This window comes from Scardinius erythrophthalmus (assembly GCF_964197995.2).
Source record: "Scardinius erythrophthalmus genome assembly, chromosome: 9".
Taxonomy (NCBI): Eukaryota; Metazoa; Chordata; class Actinopteri; order Cypriniformes; family Leuciscidae; genus Scardinius; species Scardinius erythrophthalmus.
This window is the reverse complement of record NC_138229.1, coordinates 31,786,287-31,812,132: the sequence shown is the minus strand read 5'-3', so window position 1 is coordinate 31,812,132 and position 25,846 is coordinate 31,786,287. Positions and strand designations below refer to the sequence as shown.

At 36.8% G+C, this 25,846-nt stretch overlaps 1 protein-coding gene across 3 annotated transcripts in view; it reads right to left on the bottom strand.

Annotated features, from left to right (window-relative positions):
- The window catches only part of egfra (epidermal growth factor receptor a (erythroblastic leukemia viral (v-erb-b) oncogene homolog, avian)), a 75,332-nt gene that overhangs the window by 40,302 nt on the left and 9,184 nt on the right, over positions 1-25,846 (bottom strand). For all 3 annotated transcript variants that reach the window (XM_081375169.1, XM_081375170.1, XM_081375171.1), the window contains exons 2-4: positions 829-980; positions 421-607; positions 29-163 (exon numbers count right to left, since the gene is read on the bottom strand). In XM_081375169.1, coding sequence (XP_081231295.1) covers positions 29-163; positions 421-607; positions 829-980 — 474 coding nt within the window. The remainder of the gene's footprint in view (positions 1-28; positions 164-420; positions 608-828; positions 981-25,846) is intronic.

Sequence of the window (25,846 nt, the reverse complement as noted above, 5' to 3'; positions counted from 1 at the left end):
AAAATAATAATAATCTTGAGGGACTTACAGTATGTAGCCAAGTTTTGTGCCGGCTCTATGATTGTAGGCTGGGTCTTCATGTTCAGAATATCAGTCCACTGGATGGTCTCCACATTACATAAATAATTGTTACTGGTAAATTTTATTCCACCCTTCAGTATTTCTAGGAGGGAAAATGACAGTGTTTGAACAATGCATTTATGTACTGTATGACGAACTTCACTAAGAGTGACAGCTGAAATTTAGGTCTATTATTGTTTTCCAAATATAACTTTCAGCACTAGGCATGGAGATTAATGAATGTTATTCCCTCTACAAAACAAATGTGCAAAAGACACACAGGTCAGTTAGAAGCATGTGTTATTCTCATTTGGAAGAAAAGAAAACTAGGCCAAAGAACACTTTTATATAACCACATACCAGTTAAGCTAGTCAGTGGTAACTGGTTCACTCCTTGTCCGATGCTATTGTTGTAGTTTAGTAGGACGGCCAAGGCAAAACTGTCTTCATAAAGGGAGTGGCCACGAATGATGCGCAGATTCTCAAGGGGAATGCTGGGAGCCGTGTTGACCCCAATAAGAACATACCCACCAACTTCTTGGATGCTCTAAAAATCAGAAACATTAAACATAAAGCTCACTAACATCCAACACTAATACTATATAAAGAGTTGTTATACTGCATAATTTAAATATTGTTGAGGCATCTGTCAGGAAATACAAAATATAATAAAACATTGGTATATAGATGACTTACAATAACCAAACAGTAAGAAAACAGTAAAATAGCACTGAACGTAGTGTTTGTAAACAGATATATATATCATACCCTGAGAAAAGACAAGTCGTGTTTTTCTGTCATATATGTGATTTCCAGGTTTTCCAGAACCACGGTGCAGTTGCTGTACATTTTTACCAGGATCTGATAATGGTCATCCACTGTTCCCAGAAGGGCCAGTTTGTTGTTCGCTCCCTGACACACTTAAATACATACAGAGAGAAAAAGAAAGAAAGAAAGAACAATTCAATCCACTGAGGGCTTCATGAAAAAAAGAAAGCACAATAACACTCAAATTCCAATAGAAGCAAAAATGCTTTTGGTTTCTTTTTGCAATTTGTTTATCCATTAAACCTCCCAACCAAATTATTTTTGAACATACTTTCAAACACACTGGAATCAGTTTTATTCAGTCAATAATACAGTAAGACACGGGGTCAGTAAGATATTTTTAATTAAATTAAAATAATTTTATTGAGCAAAGATGCATTAAATTGATCAAAAGTGACTTTTATTATATAGGCTATGTTACAAAATATTTCTATTTCAAAATAAATGCTGTTTTTTAACTTTCTATTTATCAAAGAATTTTTTAAAGAAACTATCACAGTTTCCTCAAATATATCAAAGTTTTTAATGTTGTTTATATGTCTGTGACGTTTTTAATATGATTTAAGACAAACCATGTGCAAATTCATAAGTCAACACCATTGCTGAGTATTTTCTCCTTAAAACTGCAGTGAACCAAAGACTGGTTTGAAATCTCCAGTGTTTCTTATGTCGCAAACTAGCTTGTAACCAATCACATCAACGTACAGGGCGATTAACTACTGTATGACCGCTCTGAAGCAGAGGAGTCTCAAGGGAAGCCATACTGGTATATTTGTCTGTTTATATGAAAAAAGCAGGTACATTTAGCAATATAGCGGGTGAATTATGTATATGATATTCTGATATTCTTGAGCACCAAATTGGCATCAGCTTTGCCATCAAAGGAATTAAGGAAATATACTGTAGGCTATATATATATATATATATATATATATATATATATATATATATATATATATATATATATATATATATATATATATATATATATATATATATATATATATATATATATATATATATATATATATATTTACATTAACTGTCAAAAACAGTAATAATTTCACAATATTACTGTTTTTCCTGTATGTTTTATCAAATAGGCTTACATGCAGTCTTGGTGAGCATAAAAAGCTTTATACACAGTCCTTTAACAACAATCACAGTCTTGAGTCTTCTTGTTTATTTCACATTTGTGGAATTTTAGCCCATTTTGCAATGCAAATTTGTTCCAATTACACAAATTAGATGGAGTGTGTCTGTAGACTGCAATTTGCAGGTCAAACCATAGGTTTTCACTTGGATTTAGGTCTAGGCTCTGGCCAAGCCATTTCCAAATCTTTATTAAATACAAATAAAAGACTAAAATTATTGTAATAAATCATCTGTTAATGCAAATGCTAGAGCCAGAGACAATCTGAGGCATGTAGGTGTCTTTTGCAGCTAATGAACCAATCAGAATTCAGTGTAGGTGGGCGTTCGTTTTAAGTGCTCTGAGCGGCAAAGGAAAGACTTTGCGGTGGGCCAAGATAAATAGTGCTTGTGGCAAAGAAAGAGCTTGTATGAATGCTACGAGAACTTACTCTTTCTCACACACTCATCTGGGAAAAAATGACTACTACAGTTCCTCATTCTGGTCTATATTGCTGCAGAGACACCACTATGAAAAAAGCAGCAATCAAAACAGATAAAACTGTGAGGCATCAATGATTAATGACAAAATTTGTATCAACAACCCCTATTTTGCACCACAAGATATTCCCTATGAGACCAACATCTTGGCAGTTTCCCCTAATAGATGCATCAGACTGTAAAATTGTGAATAATTGCATTACTGCATAAGTAATAATTAAGTTATTGTGCAACAGAAGACAGATCCAGTCATTTCAAAAGTGACTTCCTAAGACATCACTTGATTAGCTGGAAAGGGTGATGGGAATTCCCACTCATTTGAAATAAATTAGCATTCAAAACGTTAGATAAGACAAATATGACAGAAAAAAGTAACCTCAATACAAATACAAAACAATGAATCAACAGTGATGTGTTCATGGCTTCTGGTATGTTCTACTACAGTCCTTTCTCTTCTTCCTCCTTAATTCTTTCATTACTTTATCCTCAATATTTCCATCACTATACAATACTAAATTGCAGTGGTCTTCAACTGTAGTGGTGGGGACGTAAAAATGGGTCGCAAGACTAGTTCACCAAAAAAAAATCTGTCATCATTTTGGAAATAAAAGAAGATCTATTGAGGTTGAGTAAATTAAATGAAATTTAAATGAAATTTTCTGTTTAAAAATGAAAATTCTGTAATACTCACCATCAAGCATGAACTGCTTTCTTCTGCTGAACACAAAAGAAGATATTTTGAAGAATGTCAGTAACCAGACAGTTGATGTACCCCATTGACTTCCATAGTATGGGAATAAAATACTATGGGGCCCGTCAACTGTCTGATTACCGACATTCTTCAAAATATCTTCTTTTGTGTTCAGCAGAAGAAAGAAATTCATAATTGAGGATGAGTAAATGACTTTCAGAATTACTTTCTGGGTGAACTATCCCTTCAAGGTAGCAAACTGCAGGGTAAAACAATATTAAACAATTGTGCAAGGTAAAATAAACTGTATTAATACAAAATAAACTGCAAACTGTATGGTATTTTAGTGCAAACTCATCTATTATTAGACCATGGCTTCATGATTTGATGGAGAGAAAAAAAAAATTAAAATTGTGATTCAAAATGTGATTAAAACATATTATTATTCACAATATAGTGTGAAGTTCATGGTGATTTTAATACTTTCAATGTGGATTTTAAAGACCTTTTGGTGCTGTGCTGGGTCACCACATGATGTTCAAAGTCAACTCTGGGTCCTGAACCAAAACTAGTTGAGAACCGCTGCATTAGTTAGGCATATATGGTGCAATGTCAGTGGTAGAAAGGGTTGTTGTGTGGGTGGCAATTCAGTTCTTTAATAGGCTTAGATAACAGAGAGGCCAAACAACTCGACTAGCCTCAGGTCAAAGTTGTTTCTAGTTTTAGGATGAGCTAGACTCCACTTTCAAGATAAATGTATGTTGAGACAATTTATAGGAGCCAACTAGAGACAAGGAGACCAGGAGCTGAATAATGGAGCTTTATAGAAAAAGCTTTTTTTTTTAAAAAGTCTCTCCCTATAAACACTGAATGGATGAACTGCACAACACATTTACAGAAACCCTGTAAAGTATAGTATTATTGTATATACTATAGTATTGTACCGTGAGATGAGGTGTTGACGTAGCAGGTGAGATTTATCACGGAGAATACTCGCTATTGTTGGGTTGTTGGGTCACATTCTTTAACGTGTCTGTTCTTGAAGGAAAGGCTAAAGCTTGTAAACAACTGAACGACAAAAGTCTCACATTTCATCTTGCTTAAAAAGGATTTAAAAGTGAAAGTTCACCCAAGCATAAAAATTCTGTTGTAATTTACTCAACCTCATGTCATTCTTTCTTCTGCAGAACACAGACAGAAGAAATGTTTTTAAAAGAATGTTTGACCCTACAAGGAAAGTAAGTGGGGTCCAAAACAACATTGGAACCCTTTGACTTTCATGGTATGGACAAAAAAAAAATTCTAAGGGTGCTCCAAAGAGAATTTTTGGAGCCAATAACGATCACAGGAAGCAGAATCGGCTGATACCAATCACAAGAAGCAGTATCGGCTGATACCGATAAGAAGCAGTATCGGCTGATACCGATAAGAACCAGTATCGGCTGATACCGATAAGAACCAGTATCGGCTGATACCGATAAGAACCAGTATCGGCTGATGCCAATCACAAGAACCAGTATCGGCTGATGCCAATCACAAGAACCAGTATCGGCTGATACCGATAAGACCCAGTATCGGCTGATACCGGTAAGAACCAGTATTGGCTGATGCCAATCACAGGAAACAGTATCGGCTGATACCAATCACAAGAAGCAGTATCGGCTGATACAGATAAGAAGCAGTATCAGCTGATACCGATAAGAACCCGTATCGGCTGATACCGATAAGAACCAGTATCGGCTGATACCGATAAGAACCAGTATCGGCTGATACCGATAAGAACCAGTATCGGCTGATACCGATAAGAACCAGTATCGGCTGATACAGATAAGAACCAGTATCGGCTGATACAGATAAGAAGCAGTATCGGCTGATACAGATAAGAAGCCGTATCGGCTGATGCCGATAAGAACCAGTATCGGCTGATACAGATAAGAACCAGTATCGGCTGATACAGATAAGAAGCAGTATCGGCTGATACAGATAAGAAGCAGTATCGGCTGATACAGATAAGAAGCCGTATCGGCTGATGCCGATAAGAACCAGTATCGGCTGATACAGATAAGAACCAGTATCGGCTGATACAGATAAGAAGCAGTATCGGCTGATACAGATAAGAAGCAGTATCGGCTGATACAGATAAGAAGCAGTATCGGCTGATACCAATCACAGGAAACAGTATCGGCTGATACCAATCATCGGCTGATACCAATCACAGGAAACAGTATCGGCTGATACCGATAAGAAGCAGTACCAGTTGATACTTTTTATCATGTAGCATTATTTGTAGGGATGCTCCGATCAAGATTTTACAAGCATTAATTAATTAATACAGACAGCAAGGATGCACACAGTAAAGACTTTTTTAATGTTACAAAAGGGTGAAAGGCGAGTAGTTCTGAAGAACAGAAGAGGGCTTCTGTTATAAGAAACAGTTCAGTTGGAAAAACTGAGGGTGAGACAACAGGTTCCCTGTGCTCTGATGTACTCTCATTGCAATGAGTGCAACAGTGCGTTTCATAGCGCAGAGTGAAGCCATCAACCCATCGCCTACACACCGGACAAGATAAATTCATAAACAGTGTCTTTAACAGTGTTATCAAGGATGGCCGATATGGAGTTACTCATTTCCTGCGTCAGTCCCAGGCAGAATGAAGGCCTTCTAGAGCAGATGACTTTGGTTGGTTTCACTGGATGTTGCATAAAACACATGACTCTATGAGACCGTAGGATGTTTTCCATTAACATAGATGATACTTTATCATGTGATGAAGAAATTATGACCAGAGGTAACGTCACTTGTTTTGTTGTTAAAGATTGAGTTAGCTCACTTCCTTCTCGCAATCCTTCTGGCCCAGTGCCATATTAAGGTGAGGCTTTACCTAGGCTGGCTAAACTTCAGTAGGTATACTGTTCCTCTCTGCATATGACGTAACTGTTTGAGTGTTACTTTTTGCCTCTGGCTGTAGGTGTGCTGGACGTCCTTCATAATGTGTGTTAAGTGTTCCCATGCATCCATACTACAGGGTTAACACCAAGAAGAACATTATTCATGTACAATTTGTTGCAATATACGGAAGAAAATGTAATTTCCCGTCTACTCACGCATTATCAATGATCTTTCTTGAAGAGGGTGTGAGCGTGTTTTGTTTCTTTAGCATGTTACTACAAAATTCTTCAGAAAAGGCTTGTTTGGGTGCAGTAGCGGTTTTTGGCACGGGCGAACCGGGCAATCGCCCGGGGCGGCATTTTTTTGGGGGGGGGGGGCGCTGCCGGCACGAGCAGAAAAAAAAAAAAATAATAATAATAATAATTTTGCGCCGCGAAGCAGTTTTCTATTATCTATCATTTCACTGTGTGGGGAATTGGCAAATTTGCGCCCCCTGCAGCTGCAGGCGCCCCTGCTTGCTGAGAAGATGCCGTGCACAGAAGCTGTTTGTTTGAGAAGGGGAAAGGGGAGAGCGCGGAGGCGCAGGCGCGGATGACAGTTCACCTCTGGGTCTCTTCCAAATGGAACGGACAAGAAGGGGGAACGGGGGATCCTAAGTAAGTGACACCTCGACTTTCTTTCAAATAACGCACATTTCATTAATATTATAAATACAGGCCTCTATATTTCCTGCACATTTTTGTTTTTCTGAATTGTCTGAATGGCTAATAAAAATAGGTAATACAAAACGATTACTTGGTCACCACCACCAAGCAAGGTGAATTGGTTTAGTCTTGACTTCTGGTCGTGACTCGTCGTGAGTGACAGTTGTTATGGGGGGGATCAGGGGAAATCTGTTGATTGTCGATGTCGAGTGCCAAATGAGATGGACAAGGTCAAAGCCATCAGGTGCCCAATTTAGAAACGAGCGAAAGATAAAGGTATGCAACTATGTGTTTCTCTGTATGATTACGGTATCCATGTCATTAATGAAGGGGCAATATTAATTGGATGGGTATAACTCTTATTTGTTAGCCATTTTGCTATGATTCTTGCTATGCTTAACAATAATTCAGTTTTAACTCAAACACGAGATCTAATTTCACCATAATATTGTGCTTTGCAACAAAACTGTTACAAGTTCAGTTATTACACTGGAAAAAAATGCTTTTCTTACTTAGTATTTTTTTCTTGTTTCCAGTCCAAATATCAAACATTTCTTAAATAAAGTTGCATAACGTTATTTTACTAAAGTAGTACCATGACATTAGATATTAAGTCTTGTTTTCTGGGGAAATAAATAAAAATTGAGTTTTTGCTTAAAACATGATCTGCCAATGGGGTAAGAAAAATTATATTTGGGGGGGCGCTCGAAGGGGGTCTCGCCCAGGGTGTAATTCAATGTAGAACCGCCACTGTTTGGGTGGTTAGTATGAGACAATTCCTGCGTAAAAATGGCAGCTGTCATCTGAGATTCTATCCCCCTTCCTCAATGGCTGATTAAAAACAGAGAAATCGCATAGGTACTACATTTGGTTAGTATGAATGAAATTTGAACGTACTACTGTATATCCACCATGTTGTTCCTGTCATGTGACCTACTAATAGTGACCTAGAATAGTAAAGTCTCACCGGAAGTAAGTGGCATGAAATAAAAGCTGCGATAGTCTTTTCTTTCCTGTTGTGAGGTATATCGGAGTAAAACGGCTTCTTGAACAAGAAAAAATGTTGGGCGGGACTTGATTTTGTCCATGGGAAATTGATTGGATGGTTGTGGTTTGCTATTGGTCGATCTTATGTGAGTGACAGGTTGCCCCGCCCTCATGCCAGTAAACACATCATCAAAGAAGAGAAGAGATGAGCTGCAAGAGGGAGGGGAAGTTATTTTTATTCAAGATTACGAGAGAACATGATTTTCTTTTCTTTTTTTTTTGACGTGAATGGATAAATCATTTATAATCAATACTGCAATATTCCATAAAAAAAACAAGAATTGTCAATTGTGACTTTATGGTGGCTTTAAATTTGCACCAAACTGCTGAATGCATCTTTAAGACAAAATAGACAGACAATAATAATTTGTACTAAAATCATTTCTGAGACAACATAAAATAGACTAAATGGAACAGATCATTTTCCGTTAATGCAGTGTCATTACCTGGAATGACATTAGCTGTTCAAATCATGTAATTGAGTTACATGAAAATAAATCCACTGTTATGAGGAAACAGCAATGATAGATTATTTCTAATGTAATTATATAAGTCATTATTTATTCTTTGGAGGCACCTGTAACATTAAATTAAAACGGTGTCTTTTATTCAGAGAACCTACTGGCCTTTTTTAGTGTGGCAGTCAACTGAACATACATACAGTCGGTATAAGTCTTTTTTTATTATTAATTTACATGATATGCCAATTTATTAATAAAAATAATTACAATTAATCACACGAATGTGAGAAATACAAATATGATCATTGTTTTATAATAAAATGTATTCATTTTTAAAATATATTTTTATTGTATTTTTTTTTTTTAAATAAACATTTACACCAAAAATAACAGGTTAAATTAGGAACTCCCTGTATAAAAAACATATTAAGATAACATTCATTTAGATGATTATTTCCCCAATTTCATTACATGTGACCCCAATTTTATCCCCACTTTGGTTGAAAGTTTCATTTGTCCATCTGGAAGATGGATTGCACAAAAATGAACACATGCATATTTTTTTTCTTGCAAGAATAAAGGCAGATGTTTTTGTAAAGTAATTTTGAAGTCTCTGAATCATCCTTCTTGGATCTAGAGCTCAAGGCTTTAGGTTTCAAGAGCAGTTTAAACCTCTCAGGACCACTTCCAGTTTTAATGAGGAAAATAAAGCATTTCCTCAGGTCTTCCTGTGCATTAAGCCCACACTTCCCTCTCCTGCTAGGACAGAATTGTGTGAGGCTGGGGAGAGGAGGTGTATTCCGCTACATATGGCGCAATGTAAACAAAGATAGCATCAAAACACAATGAAAGATTCTCAGGGTGTAGATGACAATAATATATTCTATGTCTTTGAAGCTAAATTCTGGATTCCATCTGGGAGTGGATCCAATGAGTGGGATATAGACTCAAAACTGTGGAGATGTGGGGGTGTTCCAGATCAGGGACTTGAAGAACACACAGGAAGAAGATGGAACAAACAGAGACACACTCACACACTCAAAAAACCAACACCACTACCATTTGAAAAAAGTGGATGGCAATAAAGCAGAGAAACCAAAAAAATGGCCCTTCTGACATATCAGGAAGTTCCTTGTATGGGGTCGGTCATTGCGTTACTCCAAACCCAGATGCTATAGTGGCCTCTGGGGAGGGCTGAGGGAGCAAGAAAGAGGGATGGAAAGGGCGGAATTGAGAGAACTGGGAAGAAAGACACGTGTTTGAACCGAGCCAGATGCAAAACACCCACAGAAGAGCCATGTATTTTATTTCACAGAGTGTACTTTAAATGCATTATTGGCTTTATTACCAGAAAGTGATACTGTGTTGATTTCATTTCACTCGCTGTAAAGCTTCTTCCTGTGTTGCACACGAGTACGTCGTAGGCTTCAGTGTTGGGAGTAACAAACGTAACAATGCTACACTGTAAAATCTAGTTAGACTTACTTAAAAAAAGCATGCAAACCAATTGTAAATTGACATAAAAAACGAAGAAAAGTGAAATAGGAATGGTATTTTGTACTGACAAATGTGTAGTTCCTTACGTACTTCTAGTAACTAAAAAAGTACTGTAGAGAGTACTTGATCATTTACTTTAGATTTACTCTTGATTTAGTATAGCTACCATTGTGTTTGGCATGCTGAATGTTAAAGTCTGTTTGTGACTCAAGCATGGTCAATTGCAAGATCATTATTTGACATGAAAAATAGACTAGTTATTGATTATTGATTATCAGCTTTTAAAAGCAACCTATTTATTACTTTCCTTCCTTTAAAACCAAATAACTGTGATTTCTTGTTGCATCGCTGCATCAATAGGAGGAAAATTACAATAATATAATTGAAGTTCCAAGTGCCCAACCACAGGGAACACTCATCACCATAATGGGTTCAAACAGAAACATTTTAGCAAAATGTCTCCATTGGAAAATAACATTTTGCCAACTCTTTTTCATCTACACTGGAGATATAAATTGAATCTGATGGACACTGTGTTCGTAGATTATTTTTTTTTTTTAAGAACTGTATGGATAATCAATTTAAGGTCATTCATCTCGCAAAGCATCACACTTTTTTTCTATGAAAACTCCCGAGAGAGACAAATAAGGACCTAAACTGAGGCAAATGTTTATCTCTCTTGGAAAGCGCTCCCTAACAACTCGGTGTACATCTCCAGTTACACTTTGCAAATCTTTGACTTTGTTTATCCTGAGGCCCAGGGCTGGAATGCTGGAGAAAGGGACTTTTGAGCACCTAGTTGTAACATTAGCGAAACATTAGCACGCTAGCATTTCACATTTTCCTTGTGGACTTGTGATCAAGTTGCGGTGAGATCACGTCTGCAGGATTTCATGCAACTATAGGTCATTCCTAACTTGGTGGCTTTTGGGCTTAATCAGTAGAACATTATAACTTGTAGCTATTAGGAACCTAAATGGCACCAAATTGTCAGAATGACCCAAATTAATCTATTGGAAAGCTACAAAACTGGAGAACATTCATCTTATGTTGACCGTGTGAACAAAACGTGCCCATTCATGATACTCAGATCCGTTACCCATTGAGTTGCTAATGGGATCACTGGTGCTTACACAGTCGTGGGCTTTATTCATCATTTTGGAAGAACCAAAGGGAGCCAAGAGCTGATTCATTGGTTGTCTTCTTTCTGTCCACAGATTTGATTTGTGTCTCTTTCTTCTCAAGAAGTAAACACTGCATCTGTGTTTTTATAGTAACAAAGATGCACTGTTCTCATCAGCGTCAAGTTAAGATCACTTACTGACTTACAACATTATGTACAACCTCTTTTGTTGCTGTGTATGGCTGGATATGAGTTGAAACAATGTTCCATCCCAAATCCAGCCAGTTCATTCCCAATGGTGTATGAAACCCAACATTAGTGTCCGCAGGGCCATAATTATGCCATCAAGTCTGTCATAACCTTAGAACATCAGATGACTAGGCAAAGTTGAGAAGGACATTATATTTTAATACAGCAACCAGGGAGCCAATGAGGTCAGTAGGGTTTTGAAAACTTCAAAGTGAACTTCCAGAAAATGTGTCATGTCAAGTAAGTGAAGAAAACTGTTTTATGAGTCAAAATCCCTGGCTACCTTTTGTCCTTATTTGAGTGTGAGGCAATGTTGGCTAATGAATGTGCTAAAACTTAAGCTTACAAGTTTACTTATTATTCCAACTCACTCTGTGCAAGTGAAAAGAAGAGCACAGTCCGGTTGAGTTCTTAAGTTATAGTTGTATTATTGGACCTTTAGTTGTCTGTTCCATTAAGCAAAATGTGCTATTATTCCAATAGCTAACTATAAACAGAGCAACAGTTTCAAATATTTGCTCTTGTTCTACAGTAATTAATAAAAAAAAAAAAAAAAAACCTGACCACAGAAGGAGACTTTTGTTTATATTAATGTTTGCTGCAGCACCCCTTGTGGAAACACTGAAAAAGCAACGCATATTGAACATTTTCCAAAAGCAACAATATGTGAAATCGAGCGGAGAAGCATTTACATTTGCATTCACATTGTTGCGTAGAATTTTTTTGTGTCCTAATGACCTTAAATGTGCAGTAAGAGATTTCTGAGAAACGCTGTTGATATTTGAAATCACCAAAGCAAACACGCCCCTACCCAAAAGGATCACACCCCTATCTTGATAGCTCTGCCACCAAATTCATGAACACGCTATGCAACACAGGCACCTCCCTCCTAATGAGTGTGTCCACCCCTTACTGCTGATTGGCTACAAGTTTGTTTTGGTGCTCAGTCCGATTCCCTTTCAACGTTTTTCAGAAATTGCTTACTGTACCTTTAACACTAAGTCTTAAGGGTCTACATGGGTCCACTATATATATATATATATATATATATATATATATATATATATATATATATATATATATATATATATATATATATATATATATATATATATATATATATGTGTGTGTGTGTGTGTGTGTGTGTGTGTGTGTGTGTGTGTGTGTGTGTGCGCGTGTGTGTGTGTGTGTGTGTGTGTGTGTGTAAGCTGCGTAACAGGTTCGTTCATTCAGTAGTATTCATGCGGCAAAAGTGAAAGTGATGTAGAAGTGTGGCGAAATAAGAGGCGAGGGTCTCAACGAAATCATTGAAACGATCTTTAATCTTCATTGATAATACAAGGTATAATGGTAATGTGTTTTGGCTGGCCACTTGTGATCGGATAATCAAAAACGCGTTATAATACAATAGTAAAATTTTGGCTGGCCACTTGTGATCGGATAATCGAAAACGCGTCATAATACAATAGTAAAATCCTACTAAAATCATAAAAATTACATATCATAATATGTCATAATAAAAATGTGTAAACAGGGCGTCTCACTCGATTTCCGGGATATATAATTTACGCGCATCAGGGAGCCGCTATCAATATGCAGTAGACTCCCGATCTCTTCCGGGAGAGGTGGAATATCTGCTATTACATCAGCTCTAAGCCCTCAGCAATTTTCACACACATACCTTTCACACTACAATACATTTTATCATTACAGGAAAGAAGGTTTACGAGAGCCGAGAGAAAACGAGTGGGCAACATGGGCAAAATTGTGGTCACTTTCCCATTTTCCCCTAACCCTACTCTGCAATAAAAGAGTCTACTACACCATTTGCTGGATAACCCACACATTTCACACATCATTCCAACCGGAAAGAGGCAGCTGCTTTTCGGGAATCCCCTGTTGCCCTGAACCTTTTCCACAAACTACAGAGCAGCACACAATGAATCTGAGAGGTGACAGCTAACCACAAACTACAGATGTATCTTTAGGACAAAAACACGAAACAACGCCTTATCAGGCATATTTATGAACATCAATATGTTTTTGTATGAACATGTTTATTCAGCTGCCCTAACAGCCTAGATTTTTGTATCATTATAACAGATGTTCAGGCATGCAGAACAAGATGTGATGTTTTTGATTAGGAGTGTGTGAGTGACCGAGGGGACGGAGCTCTGATTTAAAGAGTGAGAGTGCATTGGAGAGCACAGGGATGAGCTTCCTGTGTGCTGCTCCCAACCGTTACTCATCATTTACTCATTGTAGCATTCTGCATTTCACATTATGGCACACGTGGTTTTGTTCATGCAGATTAAGAATGACTCTCTTCAAGAGAATGACGCAGAAGATGGACTACTCGCGCTAACCGTAAAGATTCCCGAGGTACACATCATGTTTCGCAATAGCAAAAAGGGTCTTAGTGTATTTTTGGCAAGCCTCTGAAACTGTGACCAATCAGTTTTTTTCGCTCCGAAATCCAAAGAGGTTTGGATGACACATTAAGGAGTCATGTTTAAAATGCAGATTATGTGCCAAAAACTGTGATCGACAGGAGTTAATCTAAGGAAATATTCTGAGGAAATGAGTAAGACTCAAAGTTGAAATGCCATATATTTCACATATTGCATTTTCAGTGTTGAATCTCATCTGGAATTTACCAATGTCTTTGCAATAGTCATCTTTTCCATTGAAAACAAGGCACTGGCCAAGGCAAAGCTCTCAAAACAATGGCACTATTTGTTTAAAACTACAATCACATCCTCAAGTCAGTTGTTTTAAGCCCACCCCCTCACTCTAAACTCCAAAGGGTCGAGCGGCCTGCCCTGTATCACTCAACTGGGCATAGAAGTTGGCTCGAAATAAACTTTTTTCAAGATAAATTCTACTTTGAAAAGGCCAGACTTCCACTGGTCCAATGAAACATGAGATGATGTGTTGGGAGATGCAGCCAATACTGTGACAGCCTGAGACTGAAGAGCATTCACATTGCCCAAAGCTTTGTGGTTTGAAGATTTTCCACTGTGTGATCAAATCTAAGATCACGCACAAATGTCTGATGACGAATATGACTAAAAGATATTAATTTTTGAGTTTGTTAAAGGAATGTTTTCTGGGTTCAATACAAGATATTCAGCATCTGTAGAATGAAGAACACATTGTTGTGTGAAAAATGCGTATATTTTTGTACATGAATGTGTCAGGAATTGCACATATAAGCTTTTAAACTAGAACAATTTTTTTTTTTAGGACAAGTATTTATTATATTTATGACTAAGTGTCCAATAACCAATAATAACTTATTTGTATAGTTTTTTTTTAGGTTTTTTTTACTTACTAATAATCAGTGTTGGGAAAGTTATGCATTACAATATTGCGTAACTCACTAAAAAATAAACTATAATTTAATTACTTTTTATGGAAAGTAATGCATTATGTAACTTTTGCATTACTTTTTCTCACCTGGACTGGGCTTGCTTGTTTGTTTTTTAATAACATTTTTTTTTTATATTTTTGCCAAATGTAAAGGATAAAAGTGAAATGAATAAGCCTCAGATTGAAGTAAATGCAAATTCATGCCTGTACAGTAGAGGGCACAGCACAAAAAAAAAACTGTTCAGTTGTTCTGCCATTCTGAATTGCAGAAGAATTGGGAAGGGGGGAATGAATGAAACACAAATAGGATGTTTATTTAAAGTGATTTATGCTTATTGGTATGGATTATTTGAATGATTGAAAGTCAGCAGTAAAGACAATGGTTAATAAAGTGAGATTAAATACATAAAGTGTATTTGTGTAATTTAACATTTAATTATTGCAGGTTTGCGTAATATTCTGTTTGCAATTCATTCCTTTCATTCATTTTGAGGAATACTGAATCTGTTTTTGTGCAAGTGAGATGAGTAAATACCTCACATTAAATCTAGAACTACAATAAAATGCTGATTTTTAAATATTTATAATATTTGATACAATATGTCAAACCTTTTTGTAGCACATCTCACTTTTGGTTTAATTTGGCTTGATTGTTACTCGCAATGCCAGTGTTGGGTGCTATTATTAAGAGACCCTCCAAATGGAATTTCACCAGATGAGGTAAAAACATATATTTAAATTAAAAAATTAAATAAAAAATCTTAAATTTTATTGAAAGGAGTAAAGCAACATACAGTAAAACCATGAAAGTTGCATTCTTTAAGTCTATATATTAAGTCTTAAACCAATTATCGGTCAATTTTTAAACCCTTCAGAATGACTTGCCCCATAAACTTTCATTGGAAGCACATAAATGCACACATGATTCTCTTGTTTGTTTTTGCAAACTGAGGGATGAGTTCACTTTCTGCTATAATCAATAGCATTCCACAGATGTGTCATTCAATCCAGAGCATTCCTCTTCTGGTTCCTTTAAAAAGTCTCCAAAATATCATTTAGAATTGAAAGAGAAAACAAACTGTTTATTATTAGTTACAATATGTTTTATTATTTCTATAAATATAATTTATCTCTAATTGAATGTCTAAGTCTGTAGTCACAACTAGAATTGAGTTGAATAATTTTCCTTGTTTATATTTATGTGGATGGTTTTCAGCAGCATAAGTGAAGAATGCTCACGTGCCGTAACTGGATTACATCAGTCAGAACAGATGTTCGCCCGGCTGCAGATGTGCTGATGCTTCCTGGGAAGAATGCTGCATGTTGCACCAGCATGCACCATGTAACTTGGCTGGATTATTTGTTTTCAGATGTGCTTGAGGTTAGCAAATAGTCAGGTGTGAAACAGCACCTTGCGGGTTTTAAATCAAAGAACATTACCATTTGTTTTATGCTTCGCATTTTTCAGTTGTTGGACACTGCATAACAAGAAATTGCACTTATGACTAAACCTCAATTGCACCTTGAAAATTCTTCAAGCCTTTCTTCTGAACAAAGGATATTTTATGGAAGTTGTAACTGTGAAGTTTGTATAGAAAATGTAGGAGAATATTAAAGGGAAAAGGGGAAAGTTCACGAGGGTCTTAACCTTGCCTAAATTTCATAAATAACAATAAAAAAAAGTATATAAAATTTATATAAATTTTTAATAAAAAAAATATGAATTGTATATTATGGGTCAATGCAGTGGTGTCCAAAAGTTTAGAAGTTGTAGAATTTTCGAAATTTTTAAATCAAGAAAAGTTATGACAAAAAAAAAAAATTTCAAGATAAAATATTTAAAATAGCAATTATCTATATCATATCTATAGCAGAACTATAGATAAATATGTAAATGTGTGATATTGAGCTTGTGTATCATTCTCAAACCATGCAGCATAACAAATGTGTGGATTCATGCAGCATGTGAATAGAATAGAATAGAATAGAATAGAATAGAATAGAATAGAATAGAATAGAATAGAATAGAATAGAATAGAATAGAATAGAATAGAATAGAACACTTAGTCCACTTTAGACATTCTACTAACTATAAGTAACTTTGCAACTACATGTTAACTAACTCTCATTAGAGTATTAGTAGACTGTCTGCTTAATATCTGCTAACTCTTTATTTTGATAATAGAATAGAATAGAATAGAATAGAATAGAATAGAATAGAATAGAATAGAATAGAATAGAATAGAACAATGGGTAATAACAAATATTACATTTAAAAAATGCAAAACAGAAGCATTATCTCTATGGTGTCAGACCTGAATGCATTTTGGTAAACTGGCTTTAAAATCCTGATGCAGCTCAGTGTTCGGCTGGCATTGTAAGAGTGGAAAACAGTGGAATAAGCTCATTGGCTGCCTCAAATTCCTCTCATAGCTTTGGCTAGCCACTACGAAAACAGCCTCTCGCATTCATGCCCCCTTGACCCTTTAACCATTATGAATCCTCTAATCGGAAGAGTTATGAGCACACGTTAGATTAGATTAGATTAGGCAATGGATAAATATGGTTGTGAAACCAAAACAAGTTCTTTAAATGAAAAAATTCAGGGATTCCTTTTCAGAATCAGTCTGATGAGAGAAATGAAATACAGAAAACAATGTCTCTGGACCAGTCAGGGAGTTAATCTGCGCCTGGACCCACTCCAAGCTTATCTCTAGGGAGATGTTATCAGTGTCCCGAAGAGACTCTACACCTATCACTAGAAATGATACAGATGAATTGCTTTGCTCTGACGCATGAAACATCCTTCTGAGCTGTTTTAATGTCTGCAACTATCTCTTTTGAAAGCAGTTTGACAAATGCGGTAGACGTTAAATGTTGATGTTCAATCCACTATTGTTTTATTTAGAATTGTTCTATAGTCAACGCAGTATATAATGCAATTACATCAGAAGTAACTAAGAAGTAATTAAGAGTAATCCATTACTTTTTCCAGGGAAAAGTAATTCAATTACAGTTACACTACAATTACTTAGTAATAAAACAAACCCAACACTGACAGTAGAGGACAATTTCAGACAAAAATCTTTGGTATATCGTTGTTAGCTTAGCAACATGCTAACAATAAAAATGATTGCAATCAATTTTGAGTCTTCTGTACGCTTCACATGAGGAGAGTTTGTGTGCCGCTCATGAGCTTCCTGCATTCTTTCACAGCATACTTGAAACATGACTTAGGAGGAAACCTAGTAAAATTCCTCACCAACAGCATGTCACCTGACGGTTTTGTACAATATACAGCATACAGTACAATATAGTGTTCTTATGCCCTCGTCTCAACTCTCAGCAACAGAAATACCTCTTTCTTTTTTGTGAAATTTCACAAAATGTGACTTCTATTGCTTTAGTTTGGCCGTCAACTGTCAAGAAAAAGTCTGTTAACAGGTTCTGTCTTGTTTACCTTGGCTAACACACCTGCAGTCTAAATACTATAAAGGCTAGTTTATTGTCAGAAAGGAAATACACAAGGAGGCCTGGACATTCGCACATAATTGAAAATACAGGGTCCATTTTACTTCTGAAAGGCGAACCGGATCTTTTTCTTGGCTGCTTGCCACTATTCAATTGTTAACCTGCATTTTTCTGAACACTCAAGTCTTTGATTCACTGTGAGCCACCTTACTTTTCAAAAGCCAAATCATAAAATACTAAGGAATAGCAGCCAAAAACACTCCCACAGCAAAAGAACTTACAAAAAAAAACATTCTGGGAAAATGTTTTTTTTTTTTTGTTTTTTTAAATAAAGACTGAAAGGTTGAAAGTTTATAGGAAGCTTGGTGATGCTGTAGTTTGTTTATAGCCTACGTCTAGCTTTTTTCTTCAGCCAATTAAAAATTCATCAAAGTTTATCATAAACTTTGATGGTCACAGAGCTTATTTTCTGCAATTATCTAAAAGCCAATGGAAAAATACTATTGGGTTTTTGTCGTGGGATCCAGGGTGATACAAAAATATCAAGTCAATCACAATAAAATATCGGAAGAAGATCATTTTATGACCACAGATGTGTCCGTTATCAGCATACACTGCCAGTGTAAAATGAAATTAACTCAGTTAATTCAACTAATGATGAAGAATTGCGCAAACTCAAATCTTTTCATTACTAGAGCTTCTGAGCAGGTCCTGTGCTATCATAATCACTCTGTAAAAGACAGAAAATCCACAGGATGATTCAACTTCCTGCTGGAGGAGATCTCATCAACACGGCATTAGGTGACTTATTCTGACTCTCAGCATGACTCTTATTGCTTAACGCTAAGGTTTGTTCATTTTGTGGATTAATTAGTTTCAAAGGGGTTAGTAAGATAGGATAATAATCTTCCTTTACCGCAGTCTTTGCTGTAAAAGGGAGTAATATTGTAAGCGAAGTCATGTGTATACAAAGCATTATGCTGCCAACAATGGAGGTAAATCCTGTTTCAAAGTCGATGCTAAATCATCGAATAAAGGATCTTTTGTGTTACATGCACATGTCCCCATGGAAACATCAATGTACTCAGACTTGTTCCTGGCCTCAGTCGTGAGCGCAAATGTTTCTCTTTCTGTTTCCACTGTCTGTCACTTCCTATTTGTCTCATATTCTGAATTTGCAGACGCCATAATTATGTGTTGAGGTTACAGGGCAAGTCTTGGTTTTAGTGTTAATGTAATTTAGTACATTTTGTGTTTGTCTTGGTACTGTCAAATGTCTTTTTTAGTTTTAATCAGCTTTACTCGATCATTAATTCTTTTTTTAGTCAAGTTATTCTAGTTTTATAGCCTAGAAATCTAGACGCACCCTAGCGGCAGCAAAATGTATTTTGCAGCCAGGGTAGTCTAGAAACTCTCCATTGACTTTCGAGCTGCAAAAACCTAAATTGGGTAAGGCCAATCACGTCGTGTATAGAGTAGGCGGGGCGGGCTTAACATAATGACGACAGAGTTGCAACGGTTACCTGCCACTTGAAAACAAAGAAGAGCGGCTGCTGCTGGCGAACATCTTTCGAATCGGCTTTGGCCGCGACTCTGGAGGACTTGGAGGTTTTTCTTTGAGAAAAGAGCATAGAACAGCACTTAAGTCATTCTTAAAAAAAGGAAGATGTGTTCGTAGTTTTGCCGGCCAGATATGGCAAAAGTAATCTATCAACTAGCTCCGCTGTTGGGAAAACGCTCTGGTTGGTTGAAGCGCTGTCCTATTGCGTGCAGAGGGAATATGAAAGACAGCCGTTTATCCCGCCCCTCGGATTGAGCCGTTTCTATGGTGAGTTGCCAGACCCAACATCTTGATGTAGGTCTGGCTTGCCAGGCTACTAGTTTTTGTCATTCAAAATAAAATTAAAAAAGCATAATGGTTAAACTGATGATCACAATAGCTCAAAATCTTGATTATGGAGCATGATTGTCAAATTATTGCACTATTACCTATAAGCACAAAACCATATTCTCTCCATTATGAAAACTGGTAAAACTCAAAAGTTTATCTCCAAATCTAAACACTTTCAAAATTCTTAATAGTAATACCAAACGTTAATGTTTTTATATTAAACGATATAAAAGAGGTTGCTTAAGCGCATTTATTCCGCAATCACAATCACAAACAATATGATCGAGATCTATGCTTGGATTTATTACAGTTTATCACTGAGAAGTAGAGCTGTACAATTAACCATTTTAATAAAATAACGATCTCGATTCAATATTATTCGTAAATGACAGCGATTTGGCTATTAAACCTTTTCCAAGTACAATTGCAGCGAAAATTCATATCTGTGTTTGCGCTGCAGTTGAGCCAGAGAGAGCAGTTGTCATGTATAGGTATTGAAAAAGCTTTTCAATCACACAGAATCATAATTTCTGTGTTACAAAATATGCATATTATCTACAATATAGATCAAAGTAGAGGAAATCACCTTTTGAAAGTAATCTCAAAGCGCTTCAAATTACGATTGTATCAATTACATCGTTACACCAGTAGGTGGCGACAAGTGACTGTTAGAACATGTATTTGTCATTGAATCATTTGTTAAAGAGAATCGTTCAAAAATGCTGAATAAGTGTTTACGAGCATTCATTCAAACCGATTTTTAAAAAATAATTAATTTAGATTAAATATATTGAATAGACTGCAGCAATTAACATTTTGTCAGAGCCTTTAGTAAATTATATGTTATTTTGTTTAGTTATCTGTTCAAATTCATGAGGGAATCGTGATCTCTGTTAAAAAAAAAATATTTTAAAAAAATGTGATTCTCCATTTATCCAGAGTCGTGCAGCTCTTCTGGGAATGTTTGATGGCCGATTTAGTCGCAGCAAACAGTGCAAATGACTCGTGAACGACCACAGACTGGCTGTGTATAACACTTTATTTTGAGCGGAATATCTGAATGAATAGAGACTGCTAAACTCCAACATACATCAATAAACACATGGCAGAAAAAAAAAAATCATTTTAAGAGAAAAGGCTTTGATTAGGGGATTTAAACTCTTGATATCTGGCAACCCCAGTCTATAATATTTGATCTGCTCTTCTTTGTTGAAGAAAATCTAGAAAGATTTTGGTAAAGTATTTCTTTTTTTCTGCAACAATATTGCATGTTGATAAAGTTGATGTCGTTGTAGTCTCATCGTTTTGTTTTAGTCATGGAAAAAAAGGTAATCAACGAACATTTTTCATCATATTTTTTTATTAATGAAATTAACACTAAGGAAATGTGTTGTTTTGCCACTAAAAAGACTTTTAACGCAAAAGTTTCAAATTTTTCAGCCCTGAAGTGGTACTTCACAAGAATCTCATCTCATGTAATGGTTCTATGATTACATTTGCAGGCACTAATGTTTCCCCAAACACTATGGCATGCATTGCCTCATTCATTACGAGGAGTTGCTGTTCTGCTTGGAGGATATTGGTCAAATTAACCGAAGAATTATCTAAAGGATAGTGGGACGTCTGGGATTAGATCCACTTTGCAAATCAACACTTGCTGCGAGACCTTGCAGGCGAGACATGCAGTCTCGCTTTTGGGACTACCATAACGCACATCTAGACCAAACAAACACAGTCTGACTAAAAAGACACTGGTCCGTGCGATATAAAAGAAATCAAGAGATACGGTTTGCAGAAACCAAGGCTAAATCATCAGGCTATCATAACATGAGTCAAAAATGTCCAAGAGTAGAGCAGGATGGATATGAAGCAAGACAACAGATCCCAGTAAACTCCAAATGAGCCATACACTTGCTTTTATTGCAATCACGCCTGAATTTCTTCAGTTTCGAAAGCATTCATGTGAAAACATGCCTGTGGAGGTTTCCATGTCAGTTTTGTCAGAGCATCTAATATCCCTAATGCACATTTGCAGAGGTTTAGCCAAAACCGCCTTCGGCAAAGAGAGTAAATAACACAGCGATCGCAGATATGAATATGTCAACATGAGGATGTGCTGCACGGTGATGCATTGGTTCCGTTGCACTGAACAGTAGAAGACTTCGGTGAATTAAAAGAGAGTAGGAAAGAATGAAAGAGAGGAAAAAGTTGAGCTGTTCTCACAAGTCTCAGCGGCAGAAAGCCTAGGGCTGGGAAAACCACATCCAGCAGGGCCTGCATCCGAGATGCATATCACTGAAGTGCAAGTTTACTGAGATAGGATGCATTTGACTCAAGAAGATTTTCTAATTCTTGATGTTTGCCAAGATAAATGACACTCAATTATGACTGGGATGCATCTATTTATTTATTATCATAGACAATTTCACCACTGTTAGTTGGAAATGCATCGAATATAAAGGAATTTTCCATGTTAAATACAAGTCAACATTATAAATACAAGCACATTCGTGGAATGCTATCGATTACCGCAGAAAATGATTTTGACCAATTTTAATATTGTGACACCCACTATTAGTGCAATTTGTTCTTTGTTTGTTTTTACAAAGTGAATCTAAATAATTTTCTATAGTAATTAAAATGTCTGCAGATGTTGTCAGTCAGTAACTCTTTACTTGAAAAAGTTAATAAATTATGCATAGTTACAAGTAGCTTAACACTAAACCAAACCCTAAACCTATACTAAAGTCCGAATATTACACTGCAATGAAAACATAAATATATCATTTTAAAGAAGAAAAAAAAAGTACTTTAAGGGTGTGTTCACACTTGTTGTTCGTTTTTCTTGGTTCTTTTGGTCAGGACCAAAAAAGAAAATTATACATTTAGGGCCCAATCTTGCACCCAGCGCAATTGACTTTGTACACCGACGCATGTATCATTCCTATTTGCACCCGCGCAAAGCGCGCTTTTCCCTCCACAGAAGCACGTCGCTAAACTAGGGAATGAACTTGCGCTCCCTGGGCGGTTCAGCGCAAAAAAGGAGGCGTGTTCCAGCGCAAACAATCCCTGGTGCTATTTTGCTGTTCCATAAAACAATTCCGCCACTGACCAGAAAAAACCTAGTCTAAAGTCAGTGGCGCGTTGCGCATGTTATTCATATGCTATTTAAGGGCCGTGCTTGGCCATAATCAATGTAGCGTGTGCACAACGCGAATACACTTTGATTCTCTCATCTACACACAGACGCAGCAGTTCTCATTTTTGCAAATCATACATTATTACGATAGATCGATAGATAGATGATAGATGATAGATGATAGATGATAGATGATAGATAGATAGATAGATAGATAGATAGATAGATAGATAGATAGATAGATAGATAGATAGATAGATAGATAGATAGATAGATAGATAGACCATTTATTATAAAAGCATACATCTAGCTTACACATTTACCCAAATTATCATACGCCTTTTTAACCTAAGTTAATTTGGGTGGGTTTCTCCATCCCCAATGTCCCTGACGAGAGCGTTGCTCTCCTTGGCTGTGAACCGCTCCTGGCGCGCGCCTGGCCAATCCGCCGTTATAATAGGAATTCGCTATAGAACAAGCGCGTCTGCTCTTAAAGGGAATGTGAGATGACGCTCTGATTGGTTTATTTCACGTTACGCCCAAACCACACCTATGAATAATGAAGCTACTTCAGACCAACCCCTTTTAGATTTGCGCCGGGCGCAAGAGTCATTTATCCCGCCGGTATAGTAGCAACGGCGCCCAAGACCCGCCCACAAAGTTACTTGCGCTTTGCGCTTGACACTTGCGTTTCAGATCGTTAAAATAGGGCCCATAGTGCTTAGTTCGCTTAGCGTTCACACTGGCATTTTTAAGACTGAATCTAAAGAACAAACAAACAGCTTTTATTAAGTATATTTTGTGACGGTACTTGCCGAACATCTAAACCAATGCTGTACTGGGTTTAACTCGCTCGTTGTATGTGTATATCATGGTATTTTAACTAGCTGAGAACTCATGAAGAGTCTGATGAGAAGATCTGCAGCAAGAAGATGCGGTTCTGATGCACTGTAATGGGCAACATTGAGAAAAACCAGGTTTGCTTGAGCATTCTGTCCTCTTTAGTGTCACATCTTGTGACATCACGTCCTGTTTTTGGTTAGTTTACATCTCTTTGTTCTGTGTTGTGTTCATATTTCATTCGAACCGCACCAGAGTTGGTTTGGAAGCGGACCGAGACCCATCTTTCCAGAGGTCTCGATCCGCTTGTTTGATGCCACCAGGGTTCAGATGGCAGCGTTCACACTTATTCAAATGAACCGCACTAACAGAACAATTGCACCAGGGTTCGTTTTAATCGAACCAAACCTGCCAATTGTAAACACACCCTAAAAGACCTAAAAATAGACTTAAACTCTCAAACACAGTTTGTATCGCAGTGGGATCCTGAGTTCAACTTTGGCCTGGGTTATGTCCTGACCCCATTGCCTCTCTCTTCCTCCACTTTCCTGTCAGTTTTCCACTGTCCTATAAAATAAAGGCAAAATGCCAATAAATAAAATAAAGCAAAGCTTTTGTGTCCGAAGGTGTTTGTATTCTGACTTGGTGGCCATTCACCCGAGAGCAACAATACACTAAACAAAGCAGGTAAACAAAGAGATCCATTACAATTCACTTCGTACACGTCTACTATATTTTCACACCATGTCCTATACTGTGTTCTCACAATAGAAGTGTGTAGAGGGAGTGTCACTGATAGCTATATCACCTATCCCAGGGCATCTGCGGCCTGTTCGGATCAAGTGTTATTTTGAAACCTGATCATCCATGAAGACACAGGAGGCTATTGAGAGCTGAATGTTTCACTTTGGCTGAGGGAGATTTCCTTACAAGCTCTGCCTCAAATGAAATTTTTTATGAACATAAGTTATAAATTATGGTTTGAAAGACCGGTCAGATGTGGTCAGGTTTGGGAAGAGGTGAATCAAAATGGTTGCCTTTGCTTAAAAAAAAAAAAAAAGCAAAAACATCTTTCTTGACATCTTCGTTTAGTCAGCAATTCACTGACTATACAGACAGTACAGCTGACATGCTGAGATTTCAATTGGCTTTTTAGAAAAACATTTTAGGATAAAAGACTGTTCCAGACTTCAAAATGGGCCACTGTCAACCACGAATATGTTACAGGCTCAATAAACAGCGTTTTTTTTTTCCTTTTTTTTTTCTGCGCTTTCTTGCATTAGTGTGCATTTCAGCGTATGTGTGTCAGGAGCTGCTGGCCTAAAACTGTCATCCTGTTTCTCAATGTTTTCCTTTACCGTTTTCTCTTTTTTCCCCCCTTTAAGGTTTGCTAAATATACACCTCATGGAATAATAAATGGAAACAGCACTTTTCAATTCAAAGGGTCTGAGAACAAGCACCTGAACGTCTAAGAATAATTCTAAAAAACAACAACAACTGTTCTGCATCCTCCCAGATTGTCCGTCTAATACACATACACGAGACACTAGATATCAGAAGCGAAGGGTTCATAAGCAGTGCTATATTGCTATAGGACAACTGGCACTGTTTGATCAAATAGTCAAATATTTGAGTAAATGTTTGACGCTTTACACAGTACAGGCTCTGTTTGCTGTGTTATTGCTTCTGTCAAAATCCTGGACAATGTGTTCCCTCCAATATCACACCTCAGTGATTTCCAATAGTGAATGAAATATAACCGCCAATGAATGGCAGTGTGACGCACCACACAGTCAATGCCGTGATGCTGTAATTTTGACCAGCTCGATTAATTTAATCAAACATACATTTAAATAACAGTGGCATGAATACACCTATTATAAGCACTGTTTTATTTTTGATAATTTTGATATCAATTTCGATATTTCATTTTGATCAATATGGACAAAT